General features: G+C 40.1%; 2 protein-coding genes across 3 annotated transcripts; both read right to left on the bottom strand.

Annotated features, from left to right (window-relative positions):
* Positions 1–5751: 5751 nt before the first annotated feature.
* abhd14a (abhydrolase domain containing 14A) lies at positions 5752–10035 on the bottom strand. The gene is made up of 5 exons (XM_061069948.1): positions 9695–10035; positions 8873–9154; positions 8591–8706; positions 6996–7231; positions 5752–6475 (listed from the first exon to the last, which is right to left on the bottom strand). Exons 2-5 carry the CDS (start codon positions 9133–9135, stop codon positions 6266–6268), a joined length of 825 nt encoding a protein of 274 aa, XP_060925931.1. The 5' UTR covers positions 9136–9154; positions 9695–10035; the 3' UTR covers positions 5752–6265.
* Positions 10036–10731: 696 nt separating this feature from the next.
* hyal2b (hyaluronidase 2b) lies at positions 10732–19182 on the bottom strand. 2 transcript variants are annotated; one of them, XM_061069094.1, is made up of 4 exons: positions 19087–19182; positions 15428–16407; positions 15222–15311; positions 10732–14713 (listed from the first exon to the last, which is right to left on the bottom strand). In XM_061069094.1, the coding sequence occupies exons 2-4, from the start codon at positions 16376–16378 to the stop codon at positions 14324–14326; spliced, it is 1431 nt and encodes a 476-aa protein (XP_060925077.1). In that variant the 5' UTR covers positions 16379–16407; positions 19087–19182; the 3' UTR covers positions 10732–14323. The 2 variants fall into 2 exon arrangements, with proteins under 2 accessions (XP_060925077.1, XP_060925076.1); XM_061069093.1 differs by lacking the exon at positions 19087–19182 and adding an exon at positions 17479–17634.
* Between the last annotated feature and the right edge of the window lie 57 nt (positions 19183–19239).

Here is a 19239-nt window from a genome sequence, read left to right as displayed (position 1 = left end):
TGTCACTACTAGTAATTATTATAAGCAACAACATTTGCAGGTATGGCCTGCCCCTTTAAGGAACGGGCCCAGAGAGTGACGTAGTGCACCTGGGTAACTTGCGCAAGAAGTGTGTGAATACGAGAAGTGAACGACCACCTACCGATGAGAGTGTTGCTCCGGTGGACAGTCAATAAATAAAGTGGCGGCGTTAAAACTAAAGAAACGTCTCCTCCTCCTTCTTCACTGGTCCTGTATCGCAGCACTACTCTCTTTGGAAGTGTCTCTTCCTCAAATTCCAACGATATGCTTTCACTTTTCCTCTTCACCTCTTCTTTGAATGCCTGTAACCTCTGTGCATCCTTCAATTCCCCCCCTTTCAGATTAGCTCTTATTTAATCTATTAGTAAGGGCATTTTAGCAGATATTTGACCAATCTGGGAACTAAATCCTTACCAAGAAATTTCTTCACAATTGTGTTTAGGAAGGTGTGTAATATCATGTCTTAAAATGTTGAAATTCAACTCCTGTGGGAAACCTCCTAAAAAATTGCTCAAAGTTGGGGTACCTGTAACCGATTTTTGAAAAATCGAAAATGTTAAATTTGGCTTTAAGTAACTTGTGAGGGGTCAAACTAGGGTTTTTTCATGATTCTGAGTTGATTGCAAGCATTAGTTTTTCACCAAAACCACTCCTTAGTACAAAAAACAGCCACCCCCACTTTTCCCACTCACTGCATTTTCAGCCATAGTTAGTAGCTAGTGCTAGACATGCTGAAGCCATTTGCAACCGTCTTCGATGTGCGTCGTTGACAGACACTACTTCTTCTGTCTGATATGTAAGTATTGTACATCCTTTTTTAACAACTTGAAATAATTCATGTCACTACATTGATAGGCTACTATGCAAGTAACATAAAAGTTGGCAACCTAGCTCACTTAGTTGGCTAACAGCAAATAACATGGTTAGCTATCTAACGTTAACTCCCAAATGGTCTAAGCCTTGTTAGCTGGGTAACTGTAAATAACATGGTCAGTTAGCCAACTCTTATGTGTGTATTAGACACTCCAAACTGCATCTGATGGCAAACTGCACCATTTTATTTTCTTGAATGCCTGCTGACTCCCCCATTAGCTATATAGCTAGGTTACAGCGGTGTATTTTCCTAGAGAGGATTTTTGCAGTTAATGTTACTGTAAAGCTGATCTCCTGTTTTCCTCTTCAATAGAATATATTAGAGAGAAGTTATTCCTGCACATGACAGAGTTGTCTTTATTGTCACAAAAATACTTTACTACGTAATATTTAATATAAATTATATTCTACCATTTTTTACTTTGTAGGACATTATAGTCTAGCAGTATGGATGAAGATGTTGCTCTTCCACCTATGCTCAATATCTTCATCTGTGAAGGCCCAGAGACGCCAGCTCAGAGGCGCACACAGGCAACTCCTAAAGGCTACTCTACTTTTATGGAACATGCAGAAGCAGTTGGAAATGCTATGATTTTGGAGTGTATGAAAGAGGCTCAAAATGTAGGAAGACTCAGGTACCACATAAAGTGCAAAAATGATTTGTACAACAAGTTTGTCGAGGTCACCACAAAGTCAGCTCATGCATCAAAAGGAGAGAAAGAGTCAGCAAAGATGAAGAGAAGATGCACTTGCTCTGACTTCAGTGAATCTACTGCATGCAGTTCTACAAGTTCTCAGCCCATTCAGCTTCTGTACAAGAATGTATGCATTCTTTGCAACTAACCCGCCCATCTCTACATAAATAACCCAGAGGCTGCCAAAAAGAGATATAGAGTGCCGGATAATTTGACTGCAGATAGACTAAAGAAAAGCTTGCTGAAGACAGCACGGAGTCGTAGGGACGATTGGAGCACTGAAGTCGTTGGACGCCTGGAAGGGATCAATGACTTGGTGGCAGAGGAAACTCTGTATTATTTGCGCTGTAAAGTTCTTTTTGAGACAGGTATTCATTACTCTTTACTCATTACGTAATGCTGGTGCACCATAGCTCAAGCACAAACCATCCGATCTACTTGACCACATCTAAGGGCTCCTATGATGTCAGGAGGATCCGAGAAGCTCTCTCTGAAAGACAAAGATGCTACCTGCTCTTTTGTCATGCCTTTTCTGGTTGTGATACGGTTTCTGCAATCGCTGGCCATGGGAAAACAGCTCTATTTGACAGGTTATAATAATAATAATAAAAATAATACATTTTATTTCTATTGCACTTTGCATTTGAAACAAATCTCAAAGTGCATTTTTTGCAGGTTTTGTGCAGGGGATATTGATGAACACATGGACATCTTCCTTGACACACAGGCTTCTAAGGATGCAGTGATTCAAGCTGGTACAGCCATCTTTCAGTGCATTTACCATGCACCAGGTACCAGTTTGGGTTCAATTCGATACAGCATGTTCTCACAGATAGCGGCAGCTGGGGTGATCAAACCAGAGACTCTGTCTCCAACAGAGGGTGCAGCTGCACAGCACTCTGTCCGTGCATACACTCCTGATCAAAATCTTAAGACCGGTTAAAAAATTGTATGAATTTGCATTTTGCACTGTTGAATCTTAGGAAAGGTTCTAAGTAGAGTTTAAAAATGCAAAAAGAAGAAATGGGAACAAGAGCCCAAAAGTTGTGAGCAGGCAATTTATTGAAAACAACAATTTAACTGAAGTAGGCTGTTCATCAGCTGATTAAAAGTTTAAGACTACAGCTCAAAAAAAACAAAAACCTCCTAAAACAGAAATTAAAGTGTCAAAAACGGACTCAGTAATGAGTAGCTCCAACATTATTATCAAAAATTCGTTTTGGCATGCTTGATGCAAGTGTTTCCAAAAGGCTAGTGCGAATGTTGCGCCAAGTGGTGAAGATGGCTTCACGAATGGCATCCACTGTCTGGAACTGAAGTCCATTTTTGTAAACTTCCCTTGCCATCCATCCCCAAATGTTCTCAATTGGATTAAGATCAGGGGAACACGCAGGATGGTCCACAAGAGTGATGTTATTCTCCTGGAAAAAAGTCTTGGTCAGACGGGCATTGTGAATTGGAGCGTTGTCCTGCTGAAAAACCCAGTCGTTACCACACAGACGAGGGCCCTCAGTCATGAGGGAGGCCCGCTGCAACATCTCCACATAGCCAGCTGCTGTTTGACGCCCCTGCACAACCTGGAGCTCCATTGTTCCATTGAAGGAAAAAGCACCCCAGATCATGATGGCGCCCCCTCCACTGTGCCGCGTAGAAAACATCTCAGGTGGCATCTCCTTGTCATGCCAGTAACGTTGGAAGCCATCAGGACCATCAAGGTTACATTTTTTCTCGTCAGAGAATTTCTTCCACCTTTGAATGTCCCATGTTTGGTGCTCCCTTGCAAAGTCTAAACGGGCAATTTTGTGGCGTTGAAGGAGACGTGGCCTTTGAAGACGTTTCTTGTTTTTGAAGCCCTTCCTTCGCAGATGCCGTCTGATGGTTATTGGGCTGCAGTCAGCACCAGTAATGGCCTTAATTTGGGACGAGGATCGTCCCGTGTCTTGACGGACAGCCATTCGGATCCTCCGGCTCAGCGCCGGTGAGATTTTTTTGGGTCTACCACTTGATTTTTTTGTTCCATAACCCTGAGAATCTTTTAAGAAATGCAAAATGACTGTCTTACTGCGTCCAACCTCAGCAGCGATGGCACGTTGTGAGAGGCCTTGTTTATGCAGTTCAACAATCCTACCACGTTCAAAGATGGTGAGCTTTTTTGCCTTTGCAATCAAGAGATCTTCACAGTGTGATTACTTGACAGGAAATGACATGGAATCCAAATTTTTGCACAGATTTTGGCTTTTAAAGGCTGTGGTCTTAAACTTTTGATCAGCTGATGAACAGCCTATTTGAGTTAAATTGTTGTTTTCAATAAATTGCCTGCTCACAACTTTTGGTCTCTTGTTCCCATTTTTTCTTTTTGCATTTTGAAGCTCTACTTAGAACCTTCCTAAGATCCAACAGTGCAAAATGCAAATTCATGCAATTTTTAACTGGTCTTAAGATTTTGATCAGGAGCGTATATACAAACCCGGGACTGGATCCTTCTTAAGAGCATGTCTTTGGACCCTAGTGACTAGGTGGACATTAGGTGTTCAGGGATATGAGCCAGTTCCAACACTAGACCCCATGGCTCCTGAGGAGCTTCTTCAGTTAACAGTCTGCAATTGCAATGGAGATTGCAGCGACCGCCGGTGCAGCTGCAAGAAGGATGGTGTCAAGTGTATCTCGGCATGTGGAGTTTGCAAAGGCTTTACGTGCAAGATTTGTGTTCATGATGATGTTCAGTTTGGAGAAGACTCAGACATTGACACATGAAGCGTGTGGCAGAGTGGATCAGTATTATGCAAGATACTGAAATAAACAAATAACGCTACTTTTTTAAAATTCTGTTTTTCCACTAAGGAGCAGTTTTGGTGAAAAACTAATGCTGCCCTGACAATTATTATCTTTCCATGAGGCTATTGCTTCAGACAAATAGAAAAAAGATAGAATTTTTCATGGTGTTAACTGGGTTATTTTTTTTTTTATTGTTTTTGGGGAGGCGGGGGGGTTTGGAACCCTTTATTCGTGAATAATGGCTGAAAATGCAGTGAGTGGGAAAAGTGGGGGTGGCTGTTTTTGCACTAAGGAGTGGTTTTGGTTAAAAACTAATGCTTGCAATCAACTCAGAATCATGAAAAACCCCTAGTTTGACCCCTCACAAGTTACTTAAAGCCAAATTTAACATGTGCGATTTTTCAAAAATCGGTTACAGGTACCCCAACTTTGAGCAATTTTTTAGGAGGTTTCCCACGGGAGTTGAATTTCAACATTTTAAGACATGATATTACACACCTTCCTAAACAAAATTGTGAAGAAATTTCTTGGTAAGGATTTAGTTCCCAGATTTTCACATGTTGCCCTCACTATATGGATACCTAAACTGGTATTCCCCAAATCACTCCCTTATTCCACCTGCTTCCCCTCTCTACCTCCTCATCTTAAATGCTTTCTCTCTGTTCTTAATTCTTGCAAATGATCATCAATAATTTTTACTACATAAATTAAGAGAAACCCCAAAGTAAAAGTCAGAACATTAGAGCTTTAAAAAAACTTGTCTTTGATATTTGAGGGGCTTTAAAGGCATTGCCGGATTATTCCAAGCAATGGCTGTTATCTCTGTCTTCAAGACATCTATGACTTCAACCATACTCAATATCAGACATTTTTACAGTACCTTGTTACGCCCGGCTCAGACACTTAACATAATAATGGACTCAAGCTATGTAATATTTATATGCAGCCTATGGTTTCTCATTATTTATAAATTATTCACAACTCCTGAGCTTTTAACTCTTAAAACCGTTTGTCTGCCCATAACAACAGCTGATGTAAGTATAGTTTAAGAGTTGTGCTTGGTGTCCTTTAAGTTCTTCAGCAAGTGCTGAGTCAGTGGGGGAGGAAATATACAGATCATGCAAATAAATGTAGAAATAGCATAATGTAAAAACACTTCATTAAAAAGTCTTGCAAAAGCCTTGCATTAACAAAAACACAGGGTAAAAATAAAGTAAATATAGTCCTACTGAATAATACACATGTAATGAGCTGATCTAATTTTTGTATTTAAAAAATAAAGGTAAGAAAAAAGAAGAGAAAATAGCAGGCGACTGTAAAAATGTGAATGTTGTCCACCAGTATAATTACCCTTGAAATATAAAATTAATTACACAATACGAAAACACACTCTTTTTGTTTTTATTTTAAGCTATTACTTCAGGTTTGTTTTCTTCATGATTGTCCAGACTTATTGCAAATATATGACATGCCTCTTGACATATTTACAATAACCTAAATGTCACCTACAAAAATGGTAACTGAAGCAAACACATTCCATGTTTTTACATGCAACGAGAGACATGAAACACATGAAACTAAAAACTCACTACACAACCAACTATACAAGTATGACGGCATTTTTAAAACAAGTTAGGCTGAACTCATCAAATGTCTTGGTTGACACTCCATGGAAAACTGAAAAACAAATAGTTTCATAAAACTGTTGGACTGTTAGTGGTCACTACATGAGTTTACATGCCAAATTCCATGTATGAAAAACCTATGCCCATGCTAATGGTCTTCAGTTGATGATGATATGACAATGATGCTCGTTTTTAGACATTTTTAGCAAAACTTGTACCACATTAAACCACCCATTAGAGTTCCTCTTTCTAATTTTTCCTTTTGTTTCCATCTTTCTACCCCATCTTCCTCTGCAGTTCCTCTCGTTTCAGTTTGCTGAGGAATTCGATCAATCCCTGGTGAAATTCTCGGGGTTTGTCCATGTAGCAGGCATGACGAGCTCCTTCTAACTTGAGCACATAGTGATTTGGAAGTTGTATGAGGTTCTTGTGGGACTGGGCCCCCAGATTTGTGTCCAGGGCTCCAAACACGATCAGAGTGGGAGTCTGGAGGGAGAAGCACATGGGACTTAGAAGTCTTCACATAAACATTGACCTCTGTACAGCTTTCTGAAGATGCACAACCTTTTCATTACCCCTGAAACTGGGCAAATTGTTGTTGTCTCTTGTAAAGCACTAGCATAAGAGCTACTTATACTGACATTAGATACAGATTTATGGTGAAATATTTTAAATTGATATCACGATGATGCATGATTTTTGTTTTTTTTGCACACACAAGGCGCAAATATTACAAAGGCCAGTGGTTCAACCATAGACTGGATATAGTAAAGATGGACATTCAATAAGGCCTCACAGCTAATTCATGTTTCAGAGCCCCCTAGTGGGTCGATCAGGTCATAACTGAGTGGTATGGATTTCCCATTTAAAACACAGCTGAAATATATCATGATGTCATAAGAAACAGAACTGTAAAATCTGTTTACTCAAATAAAAAAAGCTTTCCTTTTCCTTTTTTAAAATTTTGTATATATAAAAATCACCACATGAGGTCGTCTTCTCTCACCTCAATACTTTGGTACTGCTGCGGAGTGTAACTTCGAGTGCCAACTGGGGCTATGGGGATGAAGCCATGTAGCTGAGCGCTGTTCTTCATGAAGAAGGGAATGGAGTAACGTCCACTCATAGAGGGGCTCAAAAGCACAGCCGACCTGACACCCAACGACTCCATGAACCTCGAAAGAAGGTCCACTCGACTCTGGTCAGTCTTCAGTGCCTCTGAGTCCGGGGATTTTCCATATCCTTCAAGTAGAGGAAGAATTGGTCACTTATTTTCTTTTCTTGTATTAGCATAAATGTTATTCTCTGAATTAAATATCTTCAATATCTGTAGTTGTTGATCAATTCCCTCAGCTGTGGAGCTGTCCGTGGTCCTTACTTCCGTAGCAACGTGGAATATTCAACCACGTTGTCGCATGTTTTCCTTATATCGTGCAGCCCCATTTATAACTTATTAATAGAGCTGTCAAACGATTAAAATATTTAATCGCGATTAATCGCATTTTGTCATAGTTAACTCGCGATTAATCGCAATTAATCGCAAATTTGTATCTATTCTGAATGTTCCTTCCTTTATTATTTTTCCATAATTTTACTTTCGTTTCAATGCTCTTATCAACATGGAAAAGTGGATTGGCTTGCTTTATGCAAATGTTTTATATTATTGTAAAACAACATTGCCAAACAGGGTGGTACAAAATAAAATTATAAAGTGCACATTTCAGGTAAACAAGGACTCAGCCTATAGTGCAGTTAAACCATGGCTTAATATTTTCTTTTTTTCAAGTTTGCTGTGAACATAGCAGTCAGTCCTCTTATTTCAGAAACAAATAAAAGGTAAGCCTACTACTTCTTTGCTTTAAGCTAGCTACTCAACAGACAAGCAACAAATAACAAACAAACAAAATACACAGGCAGGTGTCGGCCTACTTTGAAATAAATGAAACACAGAACTTTGTAGGGCTATTTGAGTCCTCCCCTTATTTGTGGAAAATGTATGAAATAAGAAGTACCCTATTTTTAAATAAATAAAAATATATAGCTGCAGCCTAATAGTGTAACGGACTGGGTTTATGTTTATGTTTGGTTTTGACGTATGCTCAGTAAAACACTGTTGAAGGAGCGCTCTGATGTCTGACGGTCAGTGAAGAGGTCTGGGTGGGACATGTGACTGTTTGGACCAATAGGATGGGGGGATCGGGGATCAATGAGGAAGTGAAGTGTTGATGTCTGCGAGTGACGGAGTAACAGCGAGAGATGCACATGTTCGTGTAGAGGAAAATACCAGTTACTAAACCACGAAGAAGTTCCGTGTCCTGTGGGACGCTACAATAGCTTTAAAATATATATTTTAGATGGCGAAATATTAAAACAAAAAGCGAGAGCAGGTCAGACTGGAGGCGAACACAGATACTGAAGCTGCAGCTGCAGCTCTGCTTTAACTCGAGTTAAAAAAATTGACGGCGTTAAAATGGGTTTGCGTTAACGCCGTTAATAACGCGTTAAACTGACAGCCCTACTTATTAACAATCCAGTTTTATAGTAATATGGTTGCAGTCATTAGGATTAGTGTTGATTATGTGTTTAAAACTTCAGTTCTACCTGGCAGGTCCATCGCCAGGGCCTGATAACCATGAGATGCCAGCAGAGCCATTGTGCCGAGCTCCTCCCAGGTTTTGGAAGTGAAGGCCTGGCCGTGCAGGAGGACGACTTGCAGCCTACATAAAGAAATAACATATCATCACTTAACAACAACAACAAGCATGTGGCTCTTCAGAGCTGCAGGTAAGAGGTGTTTTCTCTCTTGTACAATTGGTTGGAAGTAATAATGAAAAGGGCAAAGCATATTATCAGCCAGGCAGGTCCCTGCTGCTGTCAGCTCACCTCGGCAATATCTGTCGTCCAGCGCTGTCGACAGGCAAAGCCTCTCTGAAGAACAGTGGAGGGTCCCCGGGCAGCTGACCGGTGCGAACGGACACGTTGATGGTTGGAACGGGAGGAGGAGACGTGGCCATCAGCCCTATTCTTTGGGCTTCCAAAGACGGCTCCATGCTGCCCTGGCGAATGGACGGCAGCAGCAGGTACAGCAGTAACGTGGCCAACAGCACCAGGCCCAGAACAACGAGACGATTACGCAGGAAGTTCATTTTGTCGAGAGCAAACCTCCTAGAGGAAACAGAAAACAGCAGCGACTGAGAAATATACTATTTTATAGACCTATGACATCGATAGATCACCAGATCCAGAAGTCAGTGATGGACTTGATGGGTAAAAACAAATCACAAACTATAATAAGTGGTGGTTCATTAGGTGAACAGCATCTTTCTGAAAGCAAATTTTATTTTCAGGTTAAGGCTTTTCTGGACAGTTTTGGTAAACCAGTTTTAAAAAAGCACCTAAATCCCAGCAGCTGCAGTGCTATAACATTAAAAGGTTGATATTAATTTATAGTTTAATCGTGCAGGGAAACCCAAAGAATCTAGAAAAGGGCCCAAACTGGAATGATTTAAAGGAAAGTTAAGCTCAAAGGATGAAAAATAAGTGAAACAAGTCGACTGATGAATGTCATTTAGTCAAAACATCCTAGAATACACACAAGGATTAGATATAGTGACCGGTCTGTGCCCTGGTTTAAGGTTTATTTACTACAGGCTGAGTACAAGAGGAGCCCAGTGGGTGTGCTGGGAGTGCTGGGGGGAAACCTACCGACACACTGGAGACAGACTGGATCAGTGGAAGCGGGACGAGGCTGTCTGCTTCATCCTCTTCTGCACTGCTGCTCGCCACTGGTGGGAAGTGTTGCAGGAAGGGTCGACGCTGCTGGTCGTTAGCTCCCAGACACACAACACAGACACACAACACTGGTGCACGAAGCGAGCTACACGTGCGATTGCCCCAAATAACAACACCGCCCGTACATCCGGTGTTGCTCAGGTAGCGAGACTGCGGGAAGTAAACACCAGAGATGAAGTGACACACGAGAGAAGCGAGGAATCTGTTGAGTGTGTCGGCTCAGGGTTTAATCTGCCACCGTCTAAACCCTCTGTTTCCCGTCGGAGCCCTTTTGCAGCTGCACATCACCACACGCAGCGTACGTCATTTCCGTCTAAAGCTGCGACGCAACAACAACAACAGTAAAATACTGATAAGATGTACAACAATAATAGTAAACAGTGATGATAATTGTTATATTATACCATGTTGCTCTGTCTCTGTAAATATATATGTATACAGTATATATACACATGTTCACAATTTACTTTTAAAACAAATATTTTACCTTTACTGTTACACAGTTATTCCCCATCTATAATAATACAATCATAATAAAGTGTTGCACGTAGATGCACTGTATGAATGTGTGTGTTTGAATGTAAATCTTTATTGTAAAGCACTTAGTGGTCATCAGGACAAACTAGTCTTGCGCTGCATCTTGATTTATCGTCCTCAAAAATAAGTATGTTGATTACAATTAAATTTGTATTCAAGTAAATTTTGTGTGGTCTACTGTTGGACATCATGTGGGATTCCATACACCTTTTGTTTCTGCTAAAAATAACATTCATACCACAAGAAACAAAAAAAGTGTTTCCCTCCACAATCATAAGGTCCCTGAACTCTCTGCAACAACCACAATGAACATGCATGTTAAATACTCTGCACCGCATTAATGAGCTGTTCCATGCTGTTCACGGGAATAAAAGAAAGACAGGACAATACTTTTTCTTTAATTTTTTATCCATTTTAATATTGAAATTCTTTGTTGTAAAAATGATATTATGAATTGCTTGTAAGTACAAAACCCTTTGATTGGGCTCCAGTTTGGTTTCAAACAATAACATTATTGCACTTTGGCAAAACAAGGCTTTTAAGGTAATTTCCTTGTTAAGAATGAGACAAAGCTGCTTCTAGGATGGAGAGATGATGGTACAGGATCTAGATCTGGTCCCAGGTTGGATGGGATATTAATCCCTGCAGCAAATTCAGGGTCTCCTCCCATTTGGAAACAATCAAACAATAAAAACAACAAGATGAAGAAAAAGTGACCAGGATAAAGAGAGCAGTGACATAATTCTGAGAATCGCAAACTGGACACTCTCCTCCTAGGTTACTCTGAAAGGCTGTCCTTTCAAAATAAAATAATCAAGAAGAACATTATAAAAATATATTTTTAAACATGTCTCCAAAAGGCCCATTCCAGTTTATTCCATTTAACTAACTTACTCAACCAATTTTATATTACTTCTGACTGGAGTGGATTTAAATGAATGCATTATATGTGTAGTAAGTAGAGGGGAATACTATTAGTGCAAATTCAAAGGTTGAAACACTATCCAAGTAAAATGACTGGCCTTATATGTTTGATGTACTTAGAGTGAAAGGGGTAAAAAGCCCCAAAAAGTGTGGATGCTTAATGCACTTCTCCCTTTGCCCTCATAGCCTGATATTAAAATGTAAAGAGGTATCCATGGCATTTCAGTCTAGAATTGCTGGGCAACTTCATCAGCATTACACATGGGTGACAAATTTCTTCTATCTTTGTACCATAAAACTGAGTTACTGTGTTGACGATCGTACACATCATATTTAAAAGATAATGACTACGATTAATTATTAGATTATTTTCACACAGCAACAGAGTTAAAGACAAACAACGGTTAAGATTCACAGCCTATACATGAAACATTAAATGAAACATTAAATGGAAAAAACATCATTATATACTGCGATGTCTTGCTTGCAACAAAACTACATATTTTCACCTAATGCATAAGAATCAAGCCCAGATTAATTTAGAAAGAAAATTAGTTAAAGTGCAGAATTTCAAAAGTCCAGCATACATAAACTGTTGTATTGCAATACCGGTTCTGTGCTTCTCCATTTTCCAGTTTATTTTAACAGTAAAACATATTAGTTATTTCCCATCTCCTCACTAATTTTGGTACCTTTATACTTCTTTGAGCACTGCCAAGCACAATAAATACAAGCAGCTACTGTATAAATATGAAACTGCTCTGCTAGTTTTAGTTTAGTAAATATATTTACAAGTCTGAAGATGTACCTAGAGTAGTTTCCATCAACACAGCATCACTGGCAGGAACCCAGACACAAGCAAGTCAAGCTACACACTACACGCAGTGAAACTCGTTATTGTTCACTGACTCCCATCAATAGTGAGGCGGATATATCTGATGACCACATATTAGCCAATATTCTTTTCAGCATGAACACATTATTCTTTTTATATTTCCTTGCTCAAGTGTTGAGGCTAAGACACACTACTGGAAAATTAACATATTCTTGGATTTATACTGGATGCGTTAACTAGTTGTGGGGGAAAAAATTGATTCTGTTCAGTATCGCGATATTTTGCGCCTGCGATTATATATCGATACTGTAAAACAAAGTATTGCAATATTTTTTTTTTTTTACAATTATATATGTAACAGCCCCTGGCTGGCAAAGCATGACGAGGAGAGTTTCAGAGTTTAAAGATACCTAGTGTGTCTGCAGAAAGGATGTTCTCCACTGCAGGAGATATAGTAACGGCCCAGAGTAGCACTTTAACATCTGAGCATGTTGACCAACTCCTTTTTCTGAACAAAAATGCCAATATTCCCAAATGAATTTAACTTTTTGGGTCATGACTTTCAGCCAACTGGACTGGACACTAGCAGTAAACATTTGTTTATTTTTCTCAATTTGATTGAAGCTCTAGGTTACTCTTATTTATATGATTATTCTCAGGTTTATGTTACTCTATTATGTCTGCTTGATGTTACTGTATTGTATTTAAATAATTGTAAGTTATGTGCTGGGAGTTCAGTGTTCATGTGAGAGGTCTCCTATTCAGAAAATAATTACAAAGGTCTTGTGTCCTGAATGTTCAAGGACAACGTTTTTGCACTTCAGTCAATGTGTAGAAGACAATGTTGTTCACAGAATTAAATGTGACATTTGAAGTGAGTTGAGCAGTCTTATTTTCCTCATTTTTTATAATGCCTTTGAATAATATGGGGGACATGAATCGCAATATATCGCAGAATCGAATCGCAATAGTTGCAGTATCGCAATATATCGCAGGATCGCAATATTATTGAATCGTGGCCCAAATATCACAATACTATTGAATCGTGGCCCAAATATCACAATACTATTGAATCGTCACATTTTTGCCAATTCCCACCCTAGCGTTAACATGATACTTGTCGTATTTGAAAGACCTCAAGTCGGTCCTCAAGGAAATAACAAAGTAAGGCAAATGGGATTCAAGCCTGCAGGGGGGGGCTTGAATTCTTCTGCAGCTACTGTTTCCGCAATCATTTTACCAGCTTACTTAGGCGTACCAGTATATTAATTAAGATGAAATGCCACAAAAATATTACAAAAATTATAATAATTGGCAAATGTTACACTACCTGGATGCTGAGCTTTTTCACAGTGACATCCAAGTAATAGGTTACTATTTTCATCAAACAAATATTAACATTTGTTTGTATTTATGGTCCATCCTCTCTTTTTTATGCACATTTTGCATTGTGCCCAAAGGGGGCTGAGATGAACATCACTGCACTAATGCAAAATCCTCATTGATCACGACATGTAAACAAAAGTAAAAGCCCAGTTAAGGCACAATTCTGAAAACTGAAACAGGCAGGTCCAGCCATGTTGTTTCAAGGAGCCAAAGATAATCAGGAGATTTAACACTACATTTGCCACAATTTATCACCATCATAATGTACTATTTATATGTCCATCTTAAGGCCATAGGTCATAGCACTTGATTCATCAACGGAAGTAAACTATTAGGCAGCAATGTGAAAAGGCAAAATACCTAAAAGTACCATTTTGTTGCACCAAACAACTAATAAATACTGTATGATGATTTATTTCCACTCATTTGGTTAGGCATTGTGTTGTTGTGTTCATCATAGGAAAGTACAGGTGGATTAAAACAAGTTAAGCTGTAATTGTTTCTACGGGGACTGTCCAATCTGGAGGTCAAGGCCAGCATGGAGCTTGGCAAAAGCCTTAATATTTGGATTTGGTTTGTGACACAATTCGATGCTAGTTCATCAGCTGCCAAATGGTTTGAAGGACATAAGTTCGAGGTGAACCAAGACTGGAGATCTCCCAGTGCAGCGTGTTAGACAGAAATATTACTTTTAGATGGCCTGTATGCTGGGATATAAAGATCCTGTCATAGTGCGAGATGAGTGATGACGGGATTTCAGCTTCACTTGTGCAGGGTAACCTGACACCTCTACATCACGAAGTTTGAGTTCTTTTCAGAGCTGACAGACGCAGGTTAGGAGTTTGGGCTCCTGTGTTTCCTCAGTGTAGCAGAGTGAGGAGTCCTAGTGGGAGTAAAAGGCAAAGGGGCCAGGTCCCGAAGACAGAGGAGCCTCTATTCTGCCCTTTTTCTTTCAGAGCACAAGCCTCACCCCTGTACCCATGGTAGCACTGGCACTGGAAGTGTGTGTGGTAAAGAGTAAGCTCTGCCTGGCCAGGTGCTCCTGTAACCTTCAACTGGCCACCCTGACTGGTGATGGTATGTGTTAAGGGGCTGAGGTGGAGGTACACGTCCCTGTCTGGTACTCTGCGAAGACAGCGACCGTGGGATTTGCACATGACCTGGCTGCAGTGCTCTGCTGCTGTGGACACATTGAGCAGGTACTGGCCCAGGAGTCCCTGAAGATACTTATTTAGGATGGAGCAGCTCTCCTGGAGGATAAGAAAAATACCTCTAATCACTAAACTGCTCAGCGTCAAACAAATGCAGATATAATTGGGTATAGTGCATCACATGCATTTATGTCTGAGATCCATACTGTGCATTTTAAATTAATGAATATATAAAGCTGTTTTCAGACATGAACTTCGAACAATTGGGTTAGGGCCTTCTCCAGAGATTTCCTACACACATTTCAACGCAGAAATCTCTGGAGCGTTTAAGTGAGTGGTGGCCCAGCGTGCAGGAAGCAGGATGTAACGTATAAATTCCGCTGCTGGGATCACATGTTTTTGTTTTGCTGCAGAGGATCTCCTGCTGCGTTCTCACAAGGGCGCGTGTGGACATTCTCCAGAGTGTTTACTAGGGCGCTGGCCAGACAAAATTCGTCTCACTCGGACATTTGCGTTCTCACAGAGCCCCTCCCGGACAATGCCAGTAAATGATACGGGGTTCAATGTCTGAAAGCTTTAATTAAGCATAAAAACAGGGCTCACTTACCTCGCTGCTTGCATAGGAGCTTTCCCCCCAGAAGATTATACCTGCAGCTCCAAGTGCAACACTCTCCCCGATGGTGGAAACCAGATCCATCTACAAAACATTTACAGACACAATTCAGTGGTGAATCATACAATAAGCACAAAAGAACACAACAACAGATTATGAAGTCTTGTGTGCTTGATTAATTATTGCCTTGGTGAACTAACCTCACTTAAAAGTGTCATCTGATTCATATACGTAGGTCGGGTATAAACAAACACAGGATTTGCTAATCCATCCCCAACAGATGCCAGCCGCATCGCCTCCTTCACTCTGTTCCGGACAAACAGACGCCCGTAGTTTGAGGAGCGTAGAACCGAACCCATGTATATGGATGGGAAGAATGCAGTACACTCCATCCACAACCAGTTCAGGTGATTATTGCGTGCCATCTCCACTGAGGGGCAGCGGCCTGTGTAGTTTTTCAGCCCACTCCTGTAATCATGGTTGTAACAGTCTGGAAACAGGTAGAAGCCCCACAGTTGATTGGGCCTCAGACTCTTGGCCAATTTTAAAGTCTCCAGCATAAACTTACGAGCTGACGACTCAAATTCCTGCTGTGCAACTTTAGCCACTTGGTCTGGGGTCCACTCAGGATTCTTCTTGGCCAACATTTCACGAGATTTACTTCGATAAATGTCTTTGATATCCCAATTTCGGATCCACAGTGGGCGCCACTCCTCCCAGTCGAGAACAGCCAAGCCTTTTGCATCTGGCTCACGGATGTACTTCTGCACACCCCCCGGCATCTTTTCATAGTGCTGAGCGAGGCTGGCGAGCTGTGGAAGACCCCCATTCACTGCGGTGCCATCGGGCTTGTAATACGGATACAAGCCGAGACGCTCCTTGTAGAAAATTGTGAGGTTCTGCCGGACAAAGCCCTCATTGGGAGATGCCACAATGTCGAACTGGTCCAGAGACAGAGTTACACGATGTCGCGGGGCGCACTCCTGTGTTGGGGCATTCCAGGCAAGAAGAAATGGCTTGTGGGGATATAATGGCCATCTTGTCTGCTTCATGTCGGCTGAACATAAGACTGTCCATACTGTAAACAGAGTCAGATGCAGCCAAGGCAGTTGGCCAGCTGCAGTGAAGGGAGAGTGGAATACAGCCTCCATGGTCACTTCTCTCCTTCTCTAGTCTTGCTCTAGAAGAAGAAGGCAGTTTTGTTAAATTCAGCCTCAATTAAAAACCACAAATTGTTCCAAATATATTTACAGATGTACAGGGATACAGGACTTTCCCTAATCATGTCACAATTATTAAATATATGAAACATAACATCTGTAGGTGGACGAACAGGTAATATCTACTGACTTCCAGGAAAAGTATTTCCACAATGGGGGAATTGATAGAGTACTTAATACATATTGTTGGGATATCATTTCTTTGTAAACCTGTAGTATGACTAAGAACTCTTAAATCAAATACAGAGATTAGTAGACACCATCAAAGTTGCATAGAACCACAGCCACAATTTGAACCAGGCCCAACCAGTTTTGGTTTGCAGAAAAGAAAAGACGATTATTGGCTCAATAACCATCTTTCTCCCCCAGTCTATTTATCTCCACATTTACTAACTTAAGTTCACCACTGGACTATTGGACCCAGACTGACCTTTTCTATTATAACACTTAATTATATGAGATAATTATCTGATATGCATCTACTTGTGAGATGTATTTTTTAAGGTTCTCTTGGTTAATTCAGTTTAAACGTCTTGACATATGATGCAACAGTTTTTTATATATATATATATATATATATATATGGCCACATGTTTCTGTTTATATGTTTATGGTCTGCCTTGATTGTTTTTTATTTTCACACCAGGTCCTTGTGACAAACATTTGTGAGGATTTTGTCTGTTGAGATAAAATAATAAAATGCACTAATCATTGAAAAGATGATGAAGAGCTGATAGTTGCCAGTATTACCACGTATGCTGTAGTCATCAGCTTCCTGTTTGACACATGTTCAATAATTCATTTTGCTTTGGAAATCAGTTCGAGGAAGTAACTGTTGTTTAGAGAAGTAGCGGAAATGAAAGCGGAAAGAGGGTCAAACTAAAACAACCATCTCTTCGCTACAGACTTGCTTTTTACTTTCAGACTGTTTGAAACTAACTTGGTCCCGTTAGCTGTGACCAGTTTCTCATTGACAGTGAACGGATCCACGTTAGCTCGCGGCTCGCCTCGGCTTCCTGCTCCGGTCTGACCTGTTCCGATGAGGAGGGCGACCACTTCCACGCATGTACCCGTCGGATCGATGACTCTTCCTCGGCCCGGCCATGTGAGAACTACCGGCCTCGGTTCAGCTCAGATCCATGTCGGTGGGAGACGGAGCTGAGCCGAGGAGGATCCCACTGAGAGGAGCCCACAGCCGGAGGGTTGAGCAACAGCAGCTCGCCCCCCCACCCCCCGCTCCGTCACCGAGGGAACGACACACATCAGCTACTTGTTATGGGCCTTTTTTAGAAATCAAAAATCGAGGTTATTTGTAAAATTCGCACAATTTTAGACATTTTTAATATCATAACCCCATTTTTAAATGTAGTATTTCTATCTTGAAATGTGGGGGGGTAAATAATATTCCAGTGCAACTCGACCCCCCCTCAAATAAAGGCCAAAGTAGACTGTTCCGCGCATACACACACTCCTGTTACGTCACGCTTGTAACCAGAGCTGCGGTTTTTAAAGTCACTTCCTGTTTTTAATCCTTGAAATTTTTTCTACAGATATAAATAGGACGTTGATGTCCATCGCTCGATCTGGTCTGGTCCCAACTCTTCTGTTTGTCTGCACATTTATTTCCCAATATATCCTCATTCTCCCTCTTCTTTGAAAATGTATTGTAATGTATTTACAAAATAACATTTTTTAATTAATCATCGATATTGCTTTCGAGCATTTAACCATGTGGATTTTTGCTGTCTTATTAGGGCCAAAGACAGTGGGAGGCCCTATTGAAATTGTAAGGATTATAAAAAATGAATTGGCTTTTTGAGGGCTTTAACATGCTCAAATTCTAACCAAAATTTTCAGAAAATTAGAAAGTTGTAGGAATTTAATTTATTTTATGTCATACTTTGTATTATTTTCTTTATTTGTTGTTTTACTGCTTGTTTTTAAATTGTTGGTATATTTGTATCATCTCAACATTCTTTTATTGTTGTTTTTTCTATTATCGATCGCTTTTTTTATGTATTAGTTTCTAGTTAAGGACATTTTAACTCATTTTCATTGTCATCATTGTCAACAACCTATGTTTTGTCAAACACCTGACAAGCCCTTTGAATTGCTTTTGATTTATATGAAAGGTGGTTATATAACCTATGTTTGATTGATAAAAAGTCTTAAAAAGATCATATCAAAAATGAATAGAGCACTAGACTATACATTATGAGGGTGAATGTTATGACATTTATTTTTAAGACTCAGGCTCCACATAAAAGACATCAAAGTACATAAGGGATTGAATTTGGATTATTTGAATCTTAGATGCGAGTAAGATTCTGCTGTAGTTTGTCAAGGCAGTTCCAATTTAAAATATTCAATACACCTTTGAGAAGGTAATTCTGAAATATCTGTATAAATCTATCCATATCTCAAGAAAACCTTTGTTACAGAAACAGAGAATCTCCAGATCACCTACATCTTTCTTTTTTTTGAAGAAGCTCATAAGTATTTAAAAAGACGAGTCAAATGCAGCATTTTTTTTTGAGTTTGAATAAGAGTTATCTATGCGTTTTATGTGTAGTATAGTAGTATAATTCCTGGTAATGACTTTCCTTTTAAATCAGATTTCCCCAAATAATGTATCTTACCAGCAATCTCTTTCTCTGCTCTCTCCAGGCGAAATCAGATGAATTGGGCTGTTCCAGTCGATCGAGATCAGGATGCGCTCAGGTAAAGCTTTTTCTTCTGCTACATTATCCTATCCGTTCATCAGAGGAGAGCAACAGAGTTGTTGGTGCTGT

This window comes from Limanda limanda, chromosome 4 (genome assembly GCF_963576545.1).
Source record: "Limanda limanda chromosome 4, fLimLim1.1, whole genome shotgun sequence".
Classification (NCBI taxonomy): Eukaryota; Metazoa; Chordata; class Actinopteri; order Pleuronectiformes; family Pleuronectidae; genus Limanda; species Limanda limanda.
This window is presented reverse-complemented; position numbering and strand designations above follow the sequence as displayed.